Genomic DNA, 27,767 nt, shown 5'->3' on the forward strand with positions numbered 1-27,767 from the left:
CTCCCATTTCATCATCATCATCATCATCATCATCATCATCTACATCCTCTTCCATTTCCATAATACTGCCCTCAAGTACATCACCCTTGTATAGACCCTATATGTACTGCTTCCACCTCTCTGCTTTCCCTTCTTTGCTTAGGACTGGTTTTCAGTCCGAGCTATTTATATTCATACAGGTGGCTCCCTTTTCTCAAAAGGCCTGCAATTTTTCTGTGAGCAGTATCTATCTTACCCCCTAGTGATATATGCTTCTACATCCTTACATTTGTAGTCTAGCCATTTCTGCTTAGTCATTTTGCACTTCCCCTGTAGATCTCATTTTTGAGACATTTGTATTCCTTTTCGCCTGCTTCATTTGCTGCATTTTTATATTTTCTCCTTTCATCAAGTAATTTCAATATCTCTCCTGTTACCCATGGATTTCTACTAGCCCTCATCTTTTTGCATACCTGACCCTCTGCTGCCTTCATAATTTTCTCTCTCAAAGCTACCCATTATTTTTCTACTGTATTTCTTTACACTGCTCTCGTCAGTTGTTTCCTAATGCTCTCTCCGAAACACACTACAACCTCTGGTTCTTTCAGTTTATCCAGGCCCCAACTACTCAAATTCGTACCTTTTCGCAGTTTCTTCAGTTTTAATCTATAGTTCATAACCAGCAAATTGTGGTCAGAATCCACATCTGCCCCTGGAAATGTCTTACAATTATGAATACTGTGCTTTAAATCTATTTAGTTATTTGTTTATTTATTTATTTATTTGATATCTCATGAAACTGGTGCATGAGAGAGAGAGAGAGAGAGAGAGAGAGAGAGAGAGAGAGAGAGAGAGAGAAGTCAATTTTTTTAATTCAACTCTTAATTTAATAAATATCACAATTTTGCTTATGTAACACAATATTAAGTTGTGCTACTTGCTTAAATACAGGTTGGTAAAAGAAAAGACTGATTAATTTTTTTTTCCAATTTGTGAGCAGTTTTCTGTGTTTTACTCAAAATTTATGTAAACACTGACTTACCTGGTCATTGAGCCAATGACTTAAATTATTTCTCATGCATACACCTAATTTAAAGATGCAATGTCTCAGTGATATATTCACAGTATAATGAAACAACAATTTGTCTCCCCCTATTAATGTACAATAAGTTACACAGGTTTAAGCTGAGGGTCAACTGCTAGTTCCTGCAGTAAGCATCCATCCTTTATCTCACTACCATTTTCAGGCTTCATGACTTCCCTCTATGGCCATCATCAACCAATCCATTACACCGAGTCTAGAATATTACGAGGGTAATCCCAAAAGTAAGGTCTCTTACTTTTTTTATAAGTACATAGACCTGTTTATTTCTACAATGGTTTACATCAGTTTACCGCTTGAACATTTAGCTATTTTTCGACATAATCACCATTTCTGTCAATGCATTTTTGTAGACACTGTGGCAGTTTTTGTATGCTCATGTCATACCAGCTCGCTGCCATGCTGTTCAGAAAGTTACGAACTGGTGTCATTGTTGCATGGTCTCAGTTGGTATGCCCAGATTTCAACACCCATGACAATAGAATCCAGAAAATTGTCCTTTTTGGCTGCAAGGTGGTGAAGAAATGTGCGGGAAGCATTAACTCGTTGGCGCATGTGGTCCTCAGGAAGCATGCGTGGCACCCATCTTGCGCACACCTTCTAATAGTTCAATATTTCCATTAAAATTCTGTGAGCAGTGCTTCAGGAAACCTCAGGACCCAACATGCAAAGATCATCCAGGGTGATCCGCCGATCTTCACACATACTTTACTCAACCTTCAACACTGTCTCCTCAGAAATTGACAGTCTCCCGCTCCTTTGTTCGTCATGAATTTCGGTCCGACCAGCTGCAAACTCTCTACACCACTTACGAGCATTTTAGACATCCATGCATGACTCACCATACACTTCTGTCAATTGTCAATTGGCGATGTGATTTCAATCAGCGCAGTGCCCTTTGCATTCAAAAACCGAATAACTGCACACAATTCGCACTTGGTGGTAACATCCAATGCTAGCCCCATTCACAACGGCTGCCAAACCAAGACTGAGCGCCTCAGCAAATGTTTACACACAGCGCGAGATGCCCTCTTCATAACACTGTGACCAACTGCCACGAGTTATATGTCTGTGCGGATGGATATCTCTGTGTGTGTGTGTGTGTGTGTGTGGGTGTGTGTGTGTGTGTGTGTGTGTACGGGCGCGCGCGAGCGAGTGAGTGTATACCTGTCCTTTTTTCCCCCTAAGGTAAGTCTTTCCGCTCCCGGGATTGGAATGACTCCTTACCCTCTCCCTTAAAACCCACATCCTTTCGTCTTTCCCTCTCCTTCCCTCTTTCCTGATGAAGCAACCGTTTGTTGCGAAAGCTTGAATTTTGTGTGTATGTTTGTGTGTCTATCGACCTGCCAGCACTTTTGTTTGGTAAAGTCTCATCATCTTTGTTTGTATATATAAACAAAGATGTTTATCAAAAAACAAAGATGATGTGACTTACCAAACGAAAGCACTGGCAGGTCGAAAGACACACAAACATACAGACAAAATTCAAGCTTTCGCAACGAACTGTTGCCTCATCAGGAAAGAGGGAAGGAGAGGGAAAGACGAAAGGATGTGGGTTTTAAGGGAGAGGGTAAGGAGTCATTCAATCGCAGGAGCGGAAAGACTTACCTTAGGGGCGCGCGCGCACACACACACACACACACACACACACACACACACACACACACACACACACACACACACAAGCAGACATAGCAGATTACGGTAAAAAGGAGAAGGTGAATACAAAGTGAAACTACTGGCAAAAACACAAAGAGAAAATAGGACGACAGGAAAGATTTCGAAATGCAACAGTGACAATAACAAACGTAATTGTTGGGATCATATATATATATATATATATATATATATATATATATATATATATATATATAAATGTCTGCTTGTGTCTGTGTATGTGTGGATGGATATGTGTGTGTGTGCGCGAGTGTATACCTGTCCTTTTTTCCCCCTAAGGTAAGTCTTTCCGCTCCCGGGATTGGAATGACTCCTTACCCTCTCCCTTAAAACCCATATCCTTTTGTCTTTCCTTCTCCTTCCCTCTTTCCTGACGAGGCAACCATTGGTTGCGAAAGCTAGAATTTTGTGTGTATGTTTGTGTTTGTTTGTGTGTCTATCGACCTGCCAGCGCTTTTGTTTGGTAAGTTTCATCATCTTTCTTTTTATATATATATATATATATATATATATATATATATATATATATGAGACCTTACTTTTAGGATTACCCTCGTATCTATAAATGCCAACCATATTCAGTAATTACTCGATAGAAAGCAGCAATTCTGATCACATAATACCACACCAAGAATTACTTTTACATCTAATTATTCCTTCCATAAACAAGTAACAAGCTACTATTTACTCTGAAGTCAACCACATAACAAAGCTCGTCTGACAACCATTAAACTCTTATTTTTCTTACTAGGCAGTATTGCAGAGCTGTTATCAATCGATGTAGAAATTTTTACTGTGAACATACTTATTTAAAAAAAAAAAAAAAAACATGTTCAAGGGAGTAACAGAAAACAAAATGTGTTTTCCAAAACTGAAAAAAGCAAACTGTGCTCTTTATTGTGGACGTTATGCTGTTAACAGCATCCGTAAAAACAGTAACATTCTGAATGTTAGCCTCAGGGTCCACTATTCTGCAAAGGAGTTGGACTGAATGTGTGTTTTCCAATGGATAACAGGCTTATTCAACAAAGAAGAACTGCAGCATTCTGGGAAGGTATTTTCAAATCTTCAACGATGAAGTCAATTATGTGTTTCAAAGTATTACAACGGATCCTCCAAATCAAAGGAACTACCAATTAAATATTGCCTGCTTAGCATGAATGTTTTTATTGCTGTGTTCAGTTGAGTGATCAAGAGTCCAACGATATTTTTTGCTGATGAAATTATTGGTTTCTAATGCCTAGAGTGGGAAATAGTTCCCTGTCTGCTCCAAGTCTTTCTTAGGTGGATAGAGAAAGAAAAACGTGTACAATCATCTGGAGATAAGTCCTCACCACAACCAATTTCAGGTGGCAATGTTCGGCCCCGATTTTATAGGATACATATATGAGGATTGCATGCTTATTCCACTCAACTGCATACTAAAGAAGCATTTGAAGCACTGGAATAGCAAAAAGAAAAAGCAAAGAAGCCCCCACCATTGTGGCTCAAAGCATTGAAGAAAAGGTAAACCTAAGAAGATTCACAATAATTAGTTGAGAACACGGGACAAACTACTGTATATTAGAATGAACAGAGAAATAAAAAAGGGCATATGGAACAGGAAAAATGAAATCCAAAAGGATAAAACACATAAGGAGACAAAAATTGTGGAAGCATTGAAAATGGTTGCAGAATTGAGGAAATAGGTGAAAGAATGTGAAAACCAACTGGTTATGTGTCTGAGAGTGGGAGAACCCTTTTACAGGCCTGCTGACAACAGAAAAGGCAGAGTACAAGGAAATGAAGTGGCAGATGGGACAGAAGCAGGATGGTGATGAGAAATATACCATGAAAGCGGTATACAAATGAAAATGGTGAAATAATATGGGCCTGAAAACTGTAGTATGAGGAGGAACTTCTAAGAGAGTGAACTTAATGTATCTATAACCCATCCATAAGAAGGAAGCAAGAAAGTGCCTAACAATTATTGTGACATAGGTGTCAAGTTCAATTAGCGTGCTGTACAGGAGAATTTTAACAATAAGAATGGAGAAGATTGTAACTTAAGTGGAAGAGCTCAGTGACTTTCAAAGAGACAGGTCTTGTGTAGATAACATTTTTGCTGTAAGAGAGATCTTTGAGAAGAGACTGGAAAGGAATCTAAGCAATCATTTGGTCTGCATAGATCTTGAAGAAGCACATGACTCAATGCCACTGAAAATATTGTTTGAGGCGCTGTGGTCAGGGGAATTGATAACACACACACACACACACACACACACACACACACACACACACACACACACACACACACTCTCACTAAATGCCAAAAGAATACATAATTAAAATTGGGAAAGTAATTTCTAGAAGACCTTCAGAAAGGATTGAAACAAGGATATGTCTGTCTTCCACATACTTTAAAATATATGTGCTGAAGGCACTTGATCTGTACTGAAGAAAGAGCTAGTAGGGAAAGTGAAGTAGGGAACCAGTGTATCTAGAGACTTTTCAATGCTGATGATTGGGTCGCTGCAGCAAACAATGAAGCTGATATGTCTTACATGCTTAGGAAGTTCTCGAATTAATATAGAAAGTGCAGTTTGAAAATTAATTAAGGGAAAATGGAATGTCTATACTGAGGAGATGAAAGTAGAAATTTGGACATGAGCAGGCATGAAATTAAATATCTGAGTAGTGTCTTATCGCTTGATGAAAGGTGTGACAGAGGTATCAAACAATCAATCAAGCATGGGAAGGTGGCTATCCAAAATTTAAATACTGTAATTTGAGCCCAAGAATTGCTTTCAACGGTTAAAATGCAATTATACAAATCCATCATAGAACCAATAAGTTATGGGAGTGAGTATTAGGAACTCACAGAAAGAAATAAATGCAGACTTGTAGCTTTAAAAATAGCTCACTTGAGAACAACATACAGTATTTCCCCGACTTGATCGTCTAAGAAATATGGAAATAAGAGAAAGGACACAGAACTATTGTATTATGGAAGAAAGCTATGTTAGTGCACATCAAAAGGACAGAAGAAGGTAGATGGCGAAAGTGATCACTTTCAAGGCAACCTTCTGGAAGGAGGAGAAAGGGAAGACAACAGGAACGATGGATAACAGATATACAAGAAGTAATGGAGGGAAGAGGAAGAGAAGAGGATGAGGGAGAATGGAGAGTTGAGGTATTTGGTGACAGCGATGAGGGACACAGTGACAACTCTAGGACTCACACAAAAAGAAAGTCATTTCACGGAATATGCCATGTTGTAACCTGTTTAAACCTGGGTTTTCTCATTGGTGGCAGACCACATGGGTAAGTGGCAGCTAAACACTTCAGAGTTCCTACAGGCCACTTTTCTTCCATTCATTAGGAGCACTTCATTCCTCCAGAGCCCTATGGTACACTTCTAGCAGAGGAGCAAGTTTTTTCGCATACTCAGTGTAGAACCGAACTGGTGTCCCCATCATGTCCAGTAGCCTTTCCTCTGTTGAGTGATTTCAATTGCTTTTCTATCCCTTGGTAACTTATTTCTATATCTATTCTTCAGTCATTGGTGAGACTTTTAAAGACGGAACTTAATACGACCTTCCTTCATGAAACAGACGTGGAAAAAGACGTTTAGCATTTCGGCTCTGTTTCAATGCCATTATGGTCACAGAGTGTCTGGTCAGATGGCTTTGATCTGTTTACCAATGCAACATAATACCAGAACTTCTTAGGATTTTCTGTCAAGTTGGTATGTGGAGTTCTACTTTTGTATTCATTGAATGCTTCACACATAACCTTCCTTATGCTAATTTGGGCTTTGTTTAGTTTCTGTTTGTGTGTGAGGATTTGGCTGCATTTAAGTTTACAGTCTTCTGTCATTGCAGGCCTCCATGAGTTTTCCTTTTAGTGTAGTATTTAATTTTCTATGCTTCATATATTGTTGAAACCAGAATGTACTTATCAGTAAGGACTTAAAGGTAATTTTTCCGTGTACTGCATTTACAGAAAGAGTTTAACAACAAAAGTTTGTTCTTTGATTTGGGGTCATAATAATTAATGTGTGTGTGTGTGTGTGTGTGTGTGTGTGTGTGTGTGTGTGTGTGTGTGTGTGTGCATTGTCATCACAAACACATTACAGGATGCCAACACATTTATTTGGACCTACAGCAACCGGACATGAAATAACCATATCACAAAGAAATGCATAAACAGAACTTCCTGTTTAGTGGCTTTGACTGAATGAGTAACAGTATAAAACTTCAGTATTTTCGTTTGTGCCATAGGATGATGGGGTTTCCAGTTGCACTTAAGAGTTCAGGTGTCCACTACAGACAGGAGGCAGCTACACAGGTAGCAACGGCTGTGTGGAATGGATTGGGTGGTTTTTTATGTTAGAAGGTCTCTGGCAAGTGCAGAGAGGTCTTCAGTTTTAAAGGGTGCAGGATAAACACAGGAAGATGGTAGACAAGCGATAAGCAACAATCAGTACTGTAGCTGTAAACTGTTTTACCTGCACTGGCAAAGAACCAGAGCTTCAAGCGCTAATAGAAAGCACTGAAACTCTAATCGGTAAAGGTATTGAAAGCTGGCTGTAACTGGAGATAACTTCAGCCAAACATTTTACAAAGGACCTAACAGTGGTTAGAAAAAGATACACTAAATGCCGTTGGTGACAGTGTCTTTGTTGCTGTTAGAAGTAGTTTGTCTTGTAATAGATAGCTCCTGTAAGTCAGAATGGGTAGACATTATAGAGGACAACAGGAATAATTACTAATTGGTTCCTTTTACAGACCCCCAATTCAGATGATACGGGTGCTGAACAGTTCAAAGAAAACTTCACATTCATCACAAATAGGCAACCCTCTCTCACAATTACAGCTCGTCGTGCCTTCAATCTACCCTAGATATGTTGGCAAAAAAATCTGAACTGGCAGTAGGTACAAAACATCAAAAACTGTACTAAATGCTTCCTCTGAAAATTTTAGCCAGTTAGTTCAGGAACCTACTCAAAGTGTAAATGGTTGAAATGGTTGCAAAAGCATACTTTACCTCTTAGCAACAAATAATCTGAGCAAACAGGGAGCATCACGACTAGATACAGGGATTAGTGACCACGAGATTGTTGTAGCAAGACTGACCACCAGAATACCCAAATCCACGAAAAGTAAACACAAAAGATACCTATCTAAAATATACTTGGCACCTTACTAAGAGACAGCCTCCACTCCTTCCCAACTAACTATGTAGTCTAGATAGGATGTGGCTTAAATTCAAAGAAACACTATCAGATGCAGTTGAGTGATTTATGCCAAATAAATTAATAAAAGATGGTGCTGGTCCCCCGTGGTACATGACACAGGTCAGAACTCTGTTGTAGAAGCAACGAAAAAGCATGCCAAATTGGAAAGAACACAAAATCTCCAAAATTTGCAACATTTAACTAAAGCTCTAAGTTTTAGCATGGACTTCAATGTAAAATGCTTTTAGTATCTTCTAGAATGAGGCTCTGGCTTGAAATCCATGAGAAAATTCGAAGAAATTCTTCTTCAGGTGCAATACACAATTGATACTTTCACTGCAAAATACCAATGGTAATATTACTGATGACAGCGCCATTAAGACGTAGTTACTAAACACAGTTTTCTGAAATTCCTTTACCAAATAAGATTAAGTACGAGGCTGAGTCAAATGAAAACCTCAAATATTTTTTAAAATATTATTTATTGTGCAGAAGTGGTACAAAGCTGTATCACTTTTCAACATAATCTCCCCCAAGCGCAATGCAAGTCCTCCAGTGCTTACAAAGTGCGTGAATTCCTTTAGAAAAAAATTCTTTTGGTAGTCCGCACAACCATTTGTGCATCGCGTGGCGTACTTCTTCATCAGAACGGAACTTCATTTCTCTCATTGCGTCTTTGAGTGATCCAAACATATGGAAATCACTTGGGGCAAGGTATGACGAGTAAGGTGGATGAGGAAGACACTCAAAATGCAGGCCTGTTATTTTTGCATCTTTTGTACGGGCAGAGTGGGGCCTTGCATTGTCATGTTGCAAAAGGACACCTGCTGACAGCAATCCACATCGCTTTGATTTGATTGCAGGCCGCAGATGATTTTTTAGGAGATTTGTGTATGATGCACTGGTGACAGTGGTCCCTCTAGGCATGTAATGCTCCAAAATGATGCCTTTTTCATCCCAAAAGAGTCAGCATTACCTTCCCTGCTGATGGTTCTGTTCGATACTTCTTTGGTTTTGGTAATGAGGACTGGCGCCATTCCTTGCTCGCTCTCTTCATTTCCGGTTGGTGGAAGTGAATCCACGTTTCATACCCAGTAACGATTCTTGCAAGGAAGCTATCATCTTCTCGTTCAAAGTGCCGAAGAAGTTCTTCACAAGCATCAACACGATGTTATCTCATTTCAGGAGCCAGCTGCCGTCGCACCCATCTTGCAGACACTTTGTGAAACTGGAGCACATTATGCACAATGTGGTGTGCTGACCCATGACTAATCTGTAAACACGCTGCACTGTCATTCAGTGTCACTCGGCAGTTTTCCTACACTATGGCTTCAACTGCTGCAATGTTCTGTGGAGTCACAACTCGTTGTGCCTGACATTGATATGGAGCATCTTCCACTGAAGTCACACCACTCGCGAACTGCCTACTCTATTGGTAGACTTGCTGCTGTGACAAACATGCATTGCCATACTGAACCTTCATTCGTCGACGAATTTCAATAGGTTTCTTCACACCTTCACTACGCAAAAACCGAATAACAGAACGTTGTTCTTCCCTGCTGCAAGTCGCAAGTGCGGCGGCCATCTTTATACTGATACTGCGACGGTATGTGTGCATCTGCACTATGCTGGCGCCTACAGGCCATTATGCACACTGCTTGTAGCATGCTTACCAATTTACAGGATAACGGCGCGAAATTTTGATTTGTTATTACAAATTTAAGGTTTTCATTTGACTCACCCTCGTAAATATTGCAGAATTTGAATCAAGAACAGTTGCCAACATGAGTTCTTAAAACTAGATATTCTCGGTGGACCAAAGCAACTCAAATCACTTAAGAAAAGCAAGTCTTCCACTTCAGATAGCATACCAATAAGGTTTCTTTCATAGTATGCTGACACAGTAGCCCCACACTTAGCTGTCACAGACAACATCTCACTCAATAAAAGATCTGTATCAAAAGCTGGAAAGTTGAACAGGTCACACTTATACTCAAGAAAGAGAATTGGAGTAATCCGTTGAATTACAGACCCATATCATTGACATTGACTTGCAGTAGGATTTTGGAACATTTACTGTGTTCAAACACTATGAATTACCTCGAAGGTAATGGTCTATTGACAGTGGCAGTACAAATTCAGACAATATTGTTCTTGTGAAACAGAACTTTCTCTCTATTTGCACGAGTTAATGAGTGCTATCAACATTGGATCTCAAATTGATTCCACACTGCTAAATTTCCAGGAGGCTTTCAACATCGTTCCTCACAAGAGACTTCTAATCAAACTGCATTTCTATGCAGCATTGCTCCAGTTGGTTGTGAGACTGGATTCTTGATTCCCTTTCAGAAAAGGTCACAGTACATAGTAATTGATGGAAAAAATCGAGTAAAACATAAGTGATGTGGCATTCCCCGCAAATGTTATAGACCTTCTGCTGTTCCTAATCTACATAAATCATTTAGGAGACAACATGAGCAGCTCTCTTACATTGTTTGCATTTGATACTGTTATGTACCATCTAGTAATTCTTATGAAGATCAAAACCAATTGATAAATACAGACACGATATCTGAACGGTGCAAAAAGTGGCAATTGTCTATTAACATGGAAAAGTGTGATGTCATCCACAAGATCACAAAAAGAAATCCATTACATTTCAATAATATGATAAATTGCACAAATTTAAAGGCTGGTAATTTGACTAAATACTTAGGAATTACAAGTGGAACAAGTTGGAATGAACACACAGACAATGGCATAGGGAAAGCAAACGAAGACTAGGTTTTACTGGCAGAACACTTAGAAGATGCAACAGATCCACTAAAGAACCTACACTATGCCTGTCCATCCCATGCTACAGTACTGCTGTGCTGTATTGGATACTTACCAGATAGGATAGATTGAGGACAGTAAAAAAGTTCAGAGGAGGACAGCTTGGTCTGTATTATCATGAAATACGAAGCAATGTGTCATGGATACGATAAGCGAGTTGGGACAGCAATCATTAACACAAAGGTGTTTTTTGTTGTGGCGAGATCTTTTCATGAAATTTTAATCACTAACTTTCTCCTATAAATGTGAGAATATCTTATTGTCACCAACCTACATACGGAGAAATGACGAGCATAAAAAAAGTACGTGATCAGAACTCAAAGAAAGATTTTAGTGTTCATTTTTCCTGTACACTGTAGGGGAGTGGAACGGTAGAGAAATAGGCCGAAGGGGTTCAAAGAACCCTATGCCAGGCACTTAAATGCGAACTGCAGAGCACTCATGTAGATATTCTACACAAATCTGTACAGTCCTGCCAATGACGTTGCATGTCTGTGGAATCTAGATTTTATTCACAACATGCAGAACTGCTGTTCATTCATCTTAGTGATCTATTTGGTAACATTGATAAAATTCAACAAGTGTCGTTTTTAATACAATAAACATAATTAAATAATCACCACAACAATAACTGAAATGTAGGCATTTCTCTAACACCCTATTAGCACCAGTTATTTTATAATAAAGTGTAAACAATTTCAGTAAACATCCTTACCACAGAAACTGGCAGTCACTCCTTCCTTATAATGGGTGACTGGGAAGTAAGGACGAATTTGAATTTTCCACAACTGAGCAATGTATCCAAGTGACAAAAAGTTATTACAACAACAGTGAAAGTGCCATGGCAACCACTCGTTAATTGCATGTGACACTGACATAATGCTACTCCAGCTGAATAATCAGTTCGGAAGTCTATCTGGAAGTTTGACACCATGGGTGCTGTTTCAAAAATTAAGAAAACAGGATGACTGTGTTCTGTTTGAACAGAAGGAAACGTAGCTGTCGTGCGTGACAATGTGACCAAAAGCCCTTGAAAATTGGTTCACCGATGAGCTCAACAATTGAGTGTATCACTAAGTTCACCGCATGAATTCTTTCGAAAAATCTGAACATGCATGTGTACAAGATTCAAATTACATAAGAGTTGAAGCCTGAAGATCGTGTAAAGAGACATCAATTTGCTCAACAGGTCTTGGCTCAACAAGTTGGGCAAGAGGGTCTGTTCATACCCTCGGTGCCACTTGCAGAGGGGGTGCAAAATGGTCTCCAAGCAAACGAGATTTTGTGGAAAATATATTACTACTAGAGTAAATTCTAAGTATTATATTATTACATTTGTTTCTGAAGGTGGTGTCAATAAAATGTAGTGTTGTACCAAGGGCACCGAGGAAGAGGGTGCAAATAAAGTGTTGTGCCCTGGGTGCCAATGTAGCCAAGGGGAGGGGGGCATCAATAAAGTGTCATAGGCACCAGTTACATTCGCTATGCCACTGTTCGCCAGCTGTCTTGTAATTGCAATGGGTCTTTTGCAATCATATAACAACTGATGTTTCCACATGTTTCAAATACGCAAAAGAAGTGTCATTCAGGCTGTATGAACAGCAGTCCAAACAAACTATTTCCAGACAAAATTATGACAGAACTAATTAAAGTAAAAAACAAGATAACTACTAATTTGTAGTCATGGCAGACAAATATGTCTGTCTATAAGTTTACAGTGATAAGTAAAACAATACTTTCATGTACATTAGACTCTCAAAGGGTGCCTGTACTCAGTTGTATTGCACTGTGTATTTACAACTTTTAAAGAATTTCGACTGCCATTAAATTACAGTATAACTTCAGTATATTCTCTCTAAGCCTCTTAACTTTTCACTAAGATGTGAGGATTCTCCAAATCATCTACTTCTTCATATTCCCACCATTTGTTGGTTATTTGGGTATCACTTGATAAAATAACTAATTTTCCATGTTTATATCCGACTTGTTCTATCAACTGCTCTTTTAAATTGTCACTGCACTCCTGTAAATATTCATTTCAACAATTTGCTGTGTGCTGATTGATACCCACATTACATATGAAATGTGAACTTCTCTCATTGTATAGTTGGCTTCAGTTTTCAGTTGATATTACATTGAACAACAGAGTTAAAAGCAGACTAATACGAAGCAATTGTCATAACTGAAATTTCTATTACACAGTGCAAGGAATTTCCTATTGAAGTAGTTGTTATGGTCATACTAGTAAAAGGTTATTTGTCTTCTCCCTTCCTATTTTTTAAGAAATTTTGTTTCATTTCAAACACTGTATCCTGACAGTTAGCAGGTGTTACAGTATGATTTAGATAGTTAGAAACAGCATTCCAATAAGTCCACATCCAATATATGAAGCACTTATTTGTTACAATAGTTAACAAGCAACATTGAAAATGTACAATGGTGTACAAAATTAAAGCAACACATGGAATTTTTACAAGGACGCATTTATTTTGTCACAAAAGAGTATAAACAGGTGATAGGATAGTAAAAACGATGTAAAGAATACAGAACATAAACAACTGCAGCATGCATAAGGGTAGAAAAAAATGTTTTCCGTTTTTTCCAACTTAATGGATTTACACACACATTCTGACAACTGTTTAACACTCTCAGTATGGGGTGTGACCACCTCTGGCAGCAATAGAGGCCTGACAATGTCGAAGCATGCTGTGAATTATGTTGTCAGTCTCGTGTTGAGACAATAACACCCAGAGCTGCTCGCAAGTCTTTGAGAGTAGTTGGTGGATGCTGATGTGATGCAACCCGTCTCCCTAATGCATCCCAGACATGCTCTACGGGATTAAAATCTGAAGCGCGAGCAGGCCACAACGTGCATGCAGTATCTTCCTTTTCCAAAGGAAACAACAACAACAACAACCCGTGCTCTGTACGGTCGAGCATTATCATTAATCAGTGCAAAGTCTGTGCCCCACAGCATCTCGCAACAACTATACATGAGGTTCCAAGATTTTGTCACAATACCTGAAAGTTAAACCTCGCCTATTCACCCGTATAATTTTACAAAGAGCTGTTCAAGTGCTCAACATAATTCTTGCCCACACCGTTAGGGATCCTCCATGATATTGGTCTTTTTCCACAACATCTGGATCCCAAAATCGTGTTCCACGTTCTCTCCAGATATGAATCCACCTAGAGTCACTCTCCAGACCAAATTGGGAGCTCATCTTTGAGAAGAACATTGGCCCACTGTTCTACCATCCACAGGTAGCATGTTGACGATTAGACTCTACAGATGTTCCCTTCTGTGAACACACACACACACACACACACACACACACACACACACACACACAGCAGCTCTCAGCCATTCTGCCAAAGCCTTCTGTACACCATTTGCCTCAATACAACACATTCAATGAATAACAAGAGGTCAGATGCCAGATGTCGTGCAGTACTATGGCTGTACCATCATGACCTTACAGCCAAATAACAGCCCCCCCCCTCTCTCTCTCTCTCTCTCTCTCTCTCTCTCTCTCTCTCTCTCTCTCTCTCTCTCTCTCTCTCTCTCGATTCACATTAAGCCATCACGCCACATCAGCTTGTGGCTGTCCTGCTTCCACTCTTCCTATGGTCCTCCACCACAGAGAGTCTGGCAGGTGTCTTCTTTGTGCCACACTGCACCATCTATGACTGTTTACACAGAAATTGTGGGTATGGGACTATCCGACAAACACACTCCATTTGGTAGATGCCATGACATCATTGGGGCAGTTGCCCGTTGACCAGAATGCCATCTTCACTGGTGAACACAATCCTATGGACATCTGCTGACAGTTTGTATGATTACAACGTAAATTACATACAGGACAGGAAAATAGCAGCTTGTTGCTTTAATTTTGGACACCAGAATATATCCACAGTCCTTTACCACATAAGAACGAAGAACTGCCAACTCCAGTCACGTCAAGTGATAGAATGTCATTTGTCAATACCCTAAAATCCTTCGCCCTCAGAGCTAAAACGAGTGATCGATTTCTTCTGTGCTTCATCACCATTGGAAATCCATTGGACAATTCTAGATGGTAATCACTCTCTCAAAATAAAATCATTGACTTTTTTTCAACATGGTGTGTAACATTTTCATTAGTATGTTTTTCATGTGCTTTATGAATCAATCATATGTATAGATGGATGTATTACTTTCCACATTATTAAAATAAAGATTATATGTATGTAATGCGTGTGTGCGCACTACAATTTACTTTCAATCAACTTCTTCTTTATCTGAATTTTGTCCTCAATTCTTCTCTAATATCTGAACGCCTATTACCTCTAAGTTTCAGTATTTTGAACTTTTTCACTGGTCCCTCGAGTTTCAAGTTATCTAGAGTCGATTCAAGATCTAAATGTGGTCTTGCACATTTTCACATGCAAAATGTCAAGGTGTACAATAAAATGTAAGGTGGCTTGAGAAAGGCCTTGGCGTAATATTGCCTAGTTACGTAATAATTAATTACTGTCACTTACATTTTTTTGTCTCCACAGTTAGCTGACTCTGGTGGTATACAAACCTCAACCAAACTTTTCTTGAACACATCTTTACATGTTGCTAACGTAATAGCTTTTATAAGTTATCAACTGAATTACTGTTTTTCCTAAAACTATGAACGGTTTTATAGTTGCCTGAACAGAGAAACAAGCTCTTGCAGATTCTGAAGGTTTGTTAAGATTCTCTTTGTTACAATCTTAACAATGAGCTGATTTCAGATTAATTTCACCACCAGAAATTTTTATCTGGCAATCTTCTCATTACAGGTGATTTATATATTACATCTGACACAGCAATGCTTATGAGGAAAGTGGTACATTTGCCTTTATCGATCTTCACTATAGCGCACAGATTTGTTGGATCAAACTACTTTTTCAGCTGTTATCTTGAAATTTTTGACTATCATTTTCTGCAACAGTATGAGAATAATATTTATTGTACAGATAAATAACTGCAACAAGTATATTAATTACATGTATTTTAAATTGTAACCTAATCATCTTTACAAATACTATGTTGGTGTCAAAGTTTTGTATCTATACAGTGTATGTGATATGGTTTCCTTCCGTTCACCTCACCCACAGCAATACTCACTGATTTACTGTTCTATTATGATGGAAAGACAGGAACAGAGCAATGTAACTCACTTGGGCGTGAAAAAAATAGGAAGCGCCAGGAAGCAAAAACAAAATGGCTACAATGACTTTTGCCGAAATCAAATGCAAGGGTGCCAACATTAAGAGTGCAATTGGAACGCCACTGTCGAACAGAGAGTGGGTAGGTGGAAAGAGTTCACCAAAGAGCTTATGAGGGAGAAGGCTTTCTGATGGCACAACAGAAGAACAAATGGGAGTCGGCAATATGGGAGATGCAGGGGTGCCACTTTTAGTGTTTAACGAAGTCAGTGGCTTATTTGAAATCAAATAAAGCAGGAAGGACAGAACAAACCTTCGGAATTTCTAAAATGTTTGGGGGAGGTGGCAATCAAATGAGTATTCAAGTAGATGCGTAGAATCTTTGTGACTGAAGAAAGAAAGGAAGGATAATTAAGGTTTTATATCCCACTGACATTGAGGTCATTAGAGATGGAGCATAAGCTCAGGGTTTTCTTATAGAGGTAGGAGAGGAAATCTGATGTGTCCTTTCAAACAGATCACCCTGTTATTTGCCTAGAGCGATTTATGGAAATTAGAGAATGAAAACCTAAATCTGGATGGAGATTTGAACCGTCAGCTTCCCGAATGCGAGTCCAGTGTAATAACCACTGTGCCACCTCATTCAGTCAGAAGAGAAGAAACTTGAGGGGCTATTAGACGACTATCATTTTGGTGTTCACAAAGGTAAAGGCACTAGTGTGGTAGTTCTGAAATTGTGCTTGATAATGATAATGGAAACAAGACTTATTAAAAATGAAGAGACCTTCATAGAAATGTCAATCTAAAAAAAAAGTGTTTCACCACAAGATGTTTGAAACTCTTAAGAAAAACAGGAGTAAGCTATTGGGAAAGACGGATAATGTGCAATATGCACAAGAATCAAGAGGAAACAATAAAAATGGAAGACCAAGGAGGAAGTGCTTGGATTAAAAGGGGTGTAAGACAAGAATGTAGTCTTTTGCAAAAGAAAAAAAGGAAAGGATCTCCTATTTTTGGGGACAGAGAGAAACTCTTAATACACTTGTTGGCAACACTTAAGTGAGTGGTTTGCCTCTGTTACCAAACAAGCGTATGCCCACGCTTCACTCAGATGCTTAGTCTAGACTTTGTAGCCAATCAAAATGGAGCTCCCACTGAAAGCTACCACCAAGTGCAAAGTTCGCACAATTATTTGATTTCTTAACACAAAAAGCATAAAACAAATGAAATTTACTGCACACTGAGAGGCATATGAACAGGCATGTACAGATGTCAAAAACAGATAGTTTCCAGCTGGTGGTGCTGCAAGTCATAATGCAGCCAAGAGCAGTCATCGAGACAGTCATGAAGGTTGAGAACACTCGAAAGTGCAGCTCATGACCAGAGATGAGGAATGTTGAGCAACGGCATAAGTATTCCTTAACACAACATTCAACCACACATCACCCATCAAACCCTAGATCTACTGTAAACATTATCGCCCACCATACAGTCTGGGCTTTGCACTGAGCTACTACTACATGCTCCCAAAGCGTAAGGAACATTTGCCTGGGTAGCAGTTCTGCTCTGAAGCCAAGATGAAAGACAGGGTTTAACAATTCCTGAAGGCCCTAGTGGCATAAGGTTCAAGAGTGGGATTAAAAACTGGGATGAAAGGATATCAATGATAGGATTTGTTGATAATATTGCCATCCTTACTGAAGGTGAAGAAAAAAATGCAGAATCTGGTGGATGGAATGAACAGTCTAATGAGTACAGAATTTGGACAGAGAAAAACCAAAGAAAGATTGAAGTAATGAGAAGCAGCAGTTTGAGACATCAATATTTCTTCTTGCTGACTGTGTTACACACTATGCAGTTTGAAAAGATCCTATGGCACTGTGTTACACTCTACACAGTTTGAAAAGATCCGATGATCTGGAGAAGACATCTCTGCAACCTCAAAAAATTTAATTTTTTCCCCTTTCTTTTAGAGCAGAAAATGATATTTCTTTTTTGCAACTGATGCACTTATGTCCACAAATGAAGTACAGTAGAACACACCTACAATACAGCACAGCCATGTGTCTATTACAATCACACTGCCTATATAATCTCAGAAAGCCTTGGTGGGTCGTCTTTGTCTACAAACAAATAGTAAATTAATGTTGTGAGTAAGTTGAGCAGCAGAGGAAGAAGATGCATCATCCTGGGAATTGGGGATAAGACGCCAGGCAGGTATATAGCAGCCAGTAGCCACTTTTACTTTGTACTCAATGTTGAAACAATCTCATTATGCACTTCTACAACAGTTGTTATAACAATACTAGAAACGAAAGATTGAAGGACCCTACATCAGTAATGTTCTGTAAGGTTTCAATTTGCTGTGTCCGCTAATAGCGGCAAAGCCACCGCCATACCATGGAAATGGTATGTTAACTGTGAACGGCCTGACAACGAAACAGACCCGAGTTATGTAGTGCCTGCTGAAGTCACAGTGTTTCCCACTGCACTCAGCAATGCTAAATTTACTATTAAGAACATATCAGCCAATTACAAAATGCATGAAAATTATGTAGTGAGTAAGTCGTATTATCTCTGATTCCAGGAGGCAGCGTGTCCCCCCCACCCCCATCAGATGCCTATGCACTTTCGTATCATGTAGTCATACTGAACAAACTGATGCTCGAGCAATAACAGATTGAACACTGTTTAAAATCTTCATTCCTTACTATTTATATCATCTTTATTGACAGGATTTAAAAACTGGATTTTCTATCTGTAACATCCTTTTGGAATAACAGCTACTACAAATTGTTAATTCAAGCTACGTCCACTCTACCCAGTAACACAATGAAGCACTCATCTTAAACAGTTCCAAAAATATCTTGATTTATTTGGTAGGATGCAAAAATACAGGATAAAGAACTTTTGGATTCACTTACAGGATGAAATATAAACTAATAACATGTTAGTCTTCACAAAATGAACAACACTTTTAATCACCTACTTAGCTATGCTGATGAAGCCACATGAGGCTGTGGCGTGGAGTGGAGTCCACCCTTCATTGTCACCTCTGTTAACATCGGCACCATGCTCTACTAGGAACTCCACCATATCGAGATTGTCATCTATGCAAGCCTGCAACAGAAATATCATTTCTTTCCTCTGGGAAAACTTCTCATGGCCATATCAAAGCAAGCATATGATTTCTCTTGGTATCTTAGTGTAATTCCGCAGCTCTTTACTTAACAACAAACATTTCATAACCGTATGTGCATTGTATATGGCACCAACAATTTAAAACTAAATACTGCGATTTCAGTATTCTGTAATATTCTCCAAATCCGACCTCTTTTGACCAATTGTTACCAACTTTAAACATCATAATGGTATTTTTGGAGTGGGCTGTCTAATAATAGTTTTGAAATTAATTAATGAAAGGTGCAGTCAATGTCTTCAATTATCATGTCCTCAATGGTAGATGATGTCACTGCAGCAACAATAATTATTTTGAGTAAAACAAACAGGCAGCCACTAGCACCATACTTCAACCTTGAAGCTGTAATGAAATCCAGACCTTTCGCTGCTTACAGGCATTGATAAATATCAATGGGGACAGTTGAAAAATGTGTGCTCACACCGGGACTCGAACCCAGGACTTCCTGCTTGCATGGCAGATGCTCTATCTGACTGAGCCACCGAGGACACACAGGATAGTGTGAATGCCTGGACTTCTCTCTGGCACGCTCCTCATGAGACCCACACTTCCCAACTTTCTGTCCACACGCTCCCTTTGTAGTGCCCCTGCCCACTATACTCATTACTCGCAGCAGTTTTTGTAATTTCATTCTTCAAGAGCTGCACGATCACCAATGGTATCTGTTCTTTCTGGATTGTCCGAAAGAACAGATACCATCTACATATAGATAAAGCTTACCGGCCAATGAGAGTGCGGATGCACTCACATTGCCAAAACTCTTACGGAAATCAGTAGATTGATAGCCGTTAGTAATGAGTATGGTGGACAGGGGGACTACGAATATAGTGTGTGGACAGAAAGTTGGAAAGTGTGAATCTCACGGGGAGTGTGCCAGAGAAGTCCCTGCAGTCGCACTACTGTCTGTGTCCTCGGTGGCTCAGTCGGGTAGAGTGTCTGCCATGTAAGCAGGAGGTTCCAGGTTCGAGTCGCAGTTGGGGCGCACATTTTTCAATTGTCCTCAATGATATTTATCAACGCATGTAAGCAGTTAAAGGTCTGGATTTCATTATAATTTCATTCTTCGAGAGCTGCAAGATCACTAATGATATCTGTACAGATACCAGCTTCATATACTTCAACATATCTTTAATACAACTAGCACAGTGGAATAATGTACTGAACTGAACTTATTGCCCACTATATGGTAAATAACCACGTCCTAAGCAGTGTAATAACAAAAGCAATCACCCACAGTGATTTACTAGTAATACCTGGAAAATGCCGAGAAAAAATAATAGTTCCCATTATAATCAAAAAGAATTAAGGAAGAACAAATGGAAAAAATGTCAGCATGTGTACCTGTAAGCAGAGCTATGTTTAATGCATATGTAATTTATAGAGAGATCTTAAACTTTCTTCCACACTTGTCTGGAATTACATGTTTCTATGTTAAGCCAATATGCAAACTTAAGCTTTTATCAAAGCAGATTATTAGTGTGATGAAATTTGAATAAAAATACAAACCAAATTCTTCAAATTTTCAGTTCCTCAGTAGTGGTTAATCTACATGAGAAGACTGCGTCAAAATTTTGCAATTTCCCAACTACAGAACCCTTCATATAGCTAATATACGAATACAGGCCTTACAAACGGAAAACAGTTGACTGACAAGGCTCTATGCACTGACAAATCATTTCCATTCCCTGTTGAATGTGATGCAAAATTAGACTTTCTTGACTAACATATTTTTGAGTATTACTAAGCCCCATACAACTGAAAAAAGTGTACCCATCACTAGTTTGTAAAGGTAATGAAAATTATGGGTTTTGAATGCTACAACCTACGAAACTTTATCTTACACAATTCTGGAAAATGTTCTAAGCTCATCTAAGGCACCTACAATGCTGGAAAAAAAAAAAAAAATCTCAACATCAGCCCACATCTGAAAAATATCTTTAGTATAGTAAACTGTTCACTTAGTCTAACTACTATAGTGCAGGCAAAGAGATATATTCAGTAGGTGTAGATTTCTGGGGAGGGGGGGGGGGGGGGGGGGCAGCTAATGTCTTATTCTGTCAACTGCTGAACACATGTTTACAGTGATTTCCGAGTATTATTCCATGTAAAAATTGTGTCCATCAGAAATTAAGGTACTACTAAATGAGTCTACAGAATAAAGTGACAACTACAATAATTTACTGGTCAAATGAAGTAAATTACATTTGTAAGTACAATTTGATCAAAACAGCATTGCAACCAACAGTTTATTGAGTCTAACACTGAGCTAAAGTCATCTTCTATATTTGCTTTTCTTTGCCATGTTTGATCTGCTTGCTGTAGTGTGTGCTCCATAGTAACAGAAGAATGTGAACACATTAGTATTGGCAAAATGAACAAATATTAGCAATGTTGCTTCCCTACGCTCAAAGTTGCCACTCAAACTAACTGTTGTTCAATCCAGACAAAACTCGAAATTCCTAAAAACGGCAAATGTTAGTTTCACCTAAAATATAGATAAGCATTAATGAGACAAAAAGGCTAAAGTTTCATATCTGACAATTACAAGCTGGAAAGAAAATTATACATTCTAATTAAAAGAAAGATTAACTTCAAATCAAAACAAGATATTTTAAATTCCGTTAACCTAGTGAAAAAATTAAACCCATACCTATCCAATATAGTGTTAAATATGTGTCCTTTGCTTATTTTCCAATTTACCAGTAGATGAATGTGCAGATATTGACATAGAATTATTGTATTGTGAGAAAGTAGTTGGCTTTAGGTTTGCCACTAAGTCACACTTGGCATAAAATAACTTCCATTTCCAAGATAATCAATATAACCAGTTCCACAACGTAGCTCACTTTCTTAAACCTTTGTAAATTACTGTCAAAACCATCTCATACACAAAGAACCTTCAAGTGTAGGTACATGCATACATACATACAGATACATACATTAATCTGTGTTCCATAGATCATGAATACGACATTTCGTAATGATGTGGAACGTGTCACTTAAACATAAGTTTTCTTTACACAATGTAATTAATTAATTTTTTTTTCAGGTTCTACTTCATATCTAAGAATTCATCTATTGAGTAGAAGGAGTTGTCATTGAGAAATTCTTTTAATTTACTTTTAAATGTTGGTTGGTTATCTATCAGACTTTTAATACTATTTGGCAAATGACCAAAGAATTTTGTGGCAGCACAATTCACCCCTTTCTGTGCCAAAGTGAGATTTAATCCAGAATAGTGAATATCATCCGTTCTTCTAGTGTTGTAGCTATGCACTTTGCTGTTATTTTTGAATTGGGATGGGTTATTAATGTGAAGTTTATGTATTGCAAAGGTACTGTGAATATCCCGAGTTCCTTAAATAAACGTCTGCAAGGTGATCTTGGGTGGACTCCAGCTATTATTCTGATTACACGCTTTTGTGCAATGAATACTTTCTCTCTTAATGACGAATTGCCCCAAAATATGACGCCATATGAAAGCAGTGATTGAAAATAGGCATAGCAGGCTAATTTACTGATATGTTTATCGCCAAAATTTGCAATAACCCTAATAGCATAAGTAGCTGAACCTAACCGTTTCAGCAGATCATCGGTGGTTTCTTCTAATTCAATTTCTCATCAATGCACACACCCAGAAATTCTGAGTATTCTACCTTAGCAACAGACTTCTGTTCAGAGTCTATATTTATCAATGGTGTTATGCCATTTACTGTACAGAATTGTATAAACTGTGTTTTCTCAAAATTTAGCAAGAGTCCACTTCCAAAGAACCACTTAATAATTTTCCGAAAGACTTTATTTGCAATTTCCTCAGCTGATTCTTGCTTCTTGGGTGTAATTACTATACTTTTATCATCAGCAAAAAGAACTAACTTTGCGTCTTCATGAATATAGAATGGCAAGTCATTAATATATATTAAGAACAACAAGGGACCCAAGACTTAACCCTCTGGGACCACAATACTTAAGCTTAGATATAGAATTTCATGCTTCACACAGTCAAAAGCCCTTGAGAGATCACAAAATATCCCAATGGGTGATGTTCGGTTATTCATTGCATTTAATATCTGATCAGTGAAATCATATATAGCATTTTCTGTTGAAAATCCTTTCTGAAAACCAAATTGACATTTTGTTAGTACTTCATTTTTACAAATATGTGATGCTACTCTTGAATACATTACTTTTTCAAGAATTTTGGATAAAGCTGTCAGAAGTGAGATTGGGCAGTAGTTGTTAGCATCAGATCTATCCCCTTTTTTATGCAATGGTTTGACAATAGCATATTTCAGTCTATCTGGAAAAATTCCCTGTTTCAGTGAGCTACTACATATGTGGCTGACAATCCTATTTATTTGTTGTGAACAAGCTTTTAGTACTCTGTTGGAAATGTCATCAATTCCATGTGGGCTTATTAAATAGCAGTTCCTTTTCTGTGGATGATGTACTATACAATTTGATGTGGGCTACAAGACAACACATACTTTGAATATTAAACACAATAACAAAATATTAGTTCCTCGTGGAGATAGGTAACAAATCTTTAAATTTCTTGAAGCTGTGGATAGATATCAGTACACAAATAGACTACCTCAGTATCATTACTGATTTGGTAAATCATTTATATAAACTAAAAGTAAAGATAAGTGCAAGGAACACCAATGCACATTCCCACGACACACTTCAACGGAATCTCTAATTCGTAAATGCAAGAGGGGGTGCAATGTCATACTGGAAAGTGGGTTCATACTGCCTGTTTTTTTGTGAATTTGACTCAACAGTTTACACACTGAAATATCACCATATTAATGTAATACAGAGAAAACCTAAAGTATATTAAGAGAAATTCTTCCCCAAAATGCCTTATCATCCCCAAACAGAATGCATTGTTTCTAGCTCATGTCCAACATATCACAAACTATTATGATACAAAACATCAGAAGCCAAAGCCCACTGTCTTTCATTTCACTGCTGACTTTGGTTTCTTGGCAGATTTATTGTTCAGTAACCTACGTACTTTGTCAAAATGTGATGAAGTGAAAGAGCCACAAAAAAGTATCTAGCATAATGACACTGTCATAATAGAGTACTATGAGGGGCAGTCAGCAGTCCAAGAAACAAACTGACACAGAAATGAAACAGTTTGTGGGAGGAGTTTTGTACTTTCATGAGTTTTGGTTGGCGTCACTGGGACAAAGTAATAACAGCTGATGGATACAAACTGTTTTGTTTATAACCCACGCTGCATTTAAGATGGTGGGTCTGCTTGAAGTTTCCACATTAATAGAACAACATTCAGTGATCCTTTTTTTGCTTTGTGAAGGTGAGAAACCAGGAAAAATCTTTCCTCACATGATTTTACTGTATGGTGAGTGTAATACGGGGTACGGAGATTTGCATATGGGTGGAACAGTTCAAAAACAGTCTTTTGGGATGCTCAACAGTGTCTGTACTCACACACTATGATAACCAGTAAAGCCAACAATGAGAGAAAAATGTCGCTGATCTCAAAGAAAAGGCGTGAATTTGCTACAGGGCAATGCTCACGTACACGCCGCCCAGATGCCCCAAGGATCCACTGAAAACATGGGTTGGAAGATACTACCTCATCCCCCCTACAGTCCTGATTACCTCCCTCGAATTTTCATTTGTTTGATCCATTGAAGGAGACATTATTTGAGTAAAAGTTCAGTAACAAAGAGGGGGGGGGGGTTCAAAATTTTGTGGGAGAATGGCTTAAACAAGACAAAGACTTCTTTACATCGGTCATAAAAAGCTATTTCATCGTTGGGGTAAAGGTAGAAATATTGGTGGGGATAATGTTGAGGAGTATTAAAAGTCTCAGTTTGTAAAAACAGTTTTTTATACATCAAAGTCTTTTTAATTACTCAAGTCTCTCATATATTACTAAAATAGACAATGGTTATGTTGGCGACCGACAGAAGTACTGCTAAGTGCCCGGCTGCTAGGCTTGGGCAGCTCGATATCCCGATCACGCCAGGACCGGCGGCGAACGCGCATATGATCTATTTCGGTTCAGCCTTCAGTGCGTCAAGTGCCCGCACGAGTCGTCCGTCGTCCATGACGTTAGAACTTGCGTTTCTCAGGGCCTCCGGCACACTTTCAAAATTAACTTCTGCGAGTGACCAATTTACAAAAGCAGCTCAGTAGAAAGTACTATACAATTTACGTCCGACAGCGCGTCATTTACTTCGCTTTCCCGCAAGAAAAATACGGAAAAAATAACGCGAACTTCCTCCAATGCCTACAATTAATATTTCGTCTTCTTCCTAAAATGTAATTATATCGTCTTCATTTATCCCCAACTGAACTGATATCAGCGCTCATTTCCTGATAGCACGAACGTCCCGATAACGAAATTTTTACGAACTGCATGGTTCAAAAATTGCTGGCGTTAATGGAACCATATCGTTATTCTTGTATCTTACGTAAGACAACTGGAACCATTTGACGTACGTATTTTTGTAGCTCTGTCCAGAATTTTTTTCAACGGTAATTTCTGACACCTATTTGTCCCGGATTTAATGATTATCTGATTCACCGCGAATTATATCTTTCATTAACTTGTACTGGTGTATTTTAGTAAAGCTGGCATTTGATAAAGAAATTCTACTCTTACCACAGGTCGTTGCGCACAACACAAAAAGCTGGTTTCTATAATCATAACTATGTGAAATTTAAAAGTTATATCAGATTCAGTAAACAACTGCAGGAAGAATTTCCATTCAAAAATGACATTAGTACTTCGGACTCAAAGACGAAAAATGAGATGCAATACGTGTGCTCCCAGCTTCTCAATAACTCAGTTCTCCACTTAAAAAGCGACGAACTTGTTAAGAGTAGTCTCTGCAGCAGCGTCAAAAGCTTCTAACCGCATCATTAAAGTAATTCTTTAAATCTGAGAACTTTGTGATCTGGAGGAGAGGTTAGTTGAAACAGTGTTTTTGCATATCACAAATCCAGCAGTCATAGCTTCATCTATGGATTGTATCTTCAAATTTTTTTCCATCTGCTGTTGAATACAAACATGCTTACGAAAGTTCACAGCACTGAAATGTTGTTGGTATGCTAGCACTCCATTATGGAGGTACCAATGAAGTATAAATTAATGTGCTTTTTGTAACAAATGAAAGTAATATTTTGCATGTATTGCAATTAATTAGGATCTTTTTTCAGTATCAAAATCTGTAGTGTGTCCCGAATTTGGTACTAGAAAATACGGTCACCTTACTAGAAAAGGAACTCTCCTGGGACGTCCACTTTTAGTGGCAACCAATGTATTTACATTTTTTTTTCTTCGGATGCATGACTACTAAGAAAATCTGTCATTGGGTTTGCCCAAAGCAATACTTGTATTATCTTCCACATATATCACACTAGCGTCCTCTCAATGTTGAGCTACGGGGAAATCGTACAATAGTTACCGACCGTGTTCTGGGAATCAACGTTGATATCATTGGAAGAAACACGACGCTTTACTTTCTTGTAAGATAGAATGATGACCAAATTTAGAATGCAATATTTTAAAGACAGCAAAACGATCATTCAGCCACAGGTAATAAGAGCAAAGGGATATTACAAAGTATGCGACGAAATACAGAAACAGGGGTGATTAACGACACGAAGTACTGCAGAATTACTTTCTAATTACATACAAGAGCGTATCTTCTGACTATTTCAGAACTACTTGACAAAAACATGAAACCGAACATCCTAAATTAGTTCTTACATGTGGATTTATTTTACATACTGAAGTAACACGGTTGTTTCCTCCTCAATACAACACTCACGTTGGAAAGTGCGTTTTCAATCGACAACCATCACGTAAGACGAGAGTTTCTCCAGTGAAGAACTTTGGCGCTGATGATCGTTGACAAAAAAAAAAAAAAAAAAAAATAGTCTATGCTATTGACCTATCTACTTCCATTCTGAATGGCAGCATAAAAATAGTTTATTTTTTGGTAGAAGTTTTATCAATCAGTTCTCAGTTCTACTCCCAAGTGAAACGGAATACGAAGCTATTTTTGCTTGGTAAAATGACACGAACTAAGAAACTGAATGAAGTGATCTTTATTGACCTGACATAACCACAGCATTTCCGCTGCTGCCGAAAAGCAATTACCGCACGATACTCCACTTTATCAAAGGGCTGGGGCCTTTTTTTTTTACTCCTCTAGTGGGTTGCCTTCTGTATTGTAGCGTGGGAGTTTCAATGTGTACCAAGACAGGACATGCGCCTGCGAACAACACACACGAACAACAAAACTAGAAGGTCTGGTGTACTGTGTGGCCTCTATATGAGGAAGTATCAATCGCCTTTCCACTGACAAAGATTCTTGTTTATTTCACATTTGGATCTCCGGAAGAGAATTGCCAAGGGGAACGTGATCATGAAGAAAGAAAGAAAAAAAATTGAGGAATCAAGGAATGAATACTATTCCATTAGCCAGAGATGGAAATGCTGGTAATCTAAGTTGGTGGGAAAGCAGCCATATATGAAAATGGAAAAGCAAAGCATTAAACTAGATGTGGTACGGTGAGTGAAGAGA

General features: G+C 38.4%; 1 protein-coding gene across 6 annotated transcripts in view; it reads right to left on the bottom strand.

Moving 5' to 3' along the window:
- LOC124613251 (protein phosphatase 1 regulatory subunit 12A) overlaps positions 1 to 27,767 on the bottom strand; it is a 371,783-nt gene that overhangs the window by 273,115 nt on the left and 70,901 nt on the right. For all 6 annotated transcript variants that reach the window (XM_047141939.1, XM_047141940.1, XM_047141942.1 and 3 more), the window contains exon 2: positions 18,985 to 19,115. In XM_047141939.1, coding sequence (XP_046997895.1) covers positions 18,985 to 19,115 — 131 coding nt within the window. The remainder of the gene's footprint in view (positions 1 to 18,984; positions 19,116 to 27,767) is intronic.

Source organism: Schistocerca americana, chromosome 4 (genome assembly GCF_021461395.2).
Source record: "Schistocerca americana isolate TAMUIC-IGC-003095 chromosome 4, iqSchAmer2.1, whole genome shotgun sequence".
In the NCBI taxonomy this organism is placed as follows: Eukaryota; Metazoa; Arthropoda; class Insecta; order Orthoptera; family Acrididae; genus Schistocerca; species Schistocerca americana.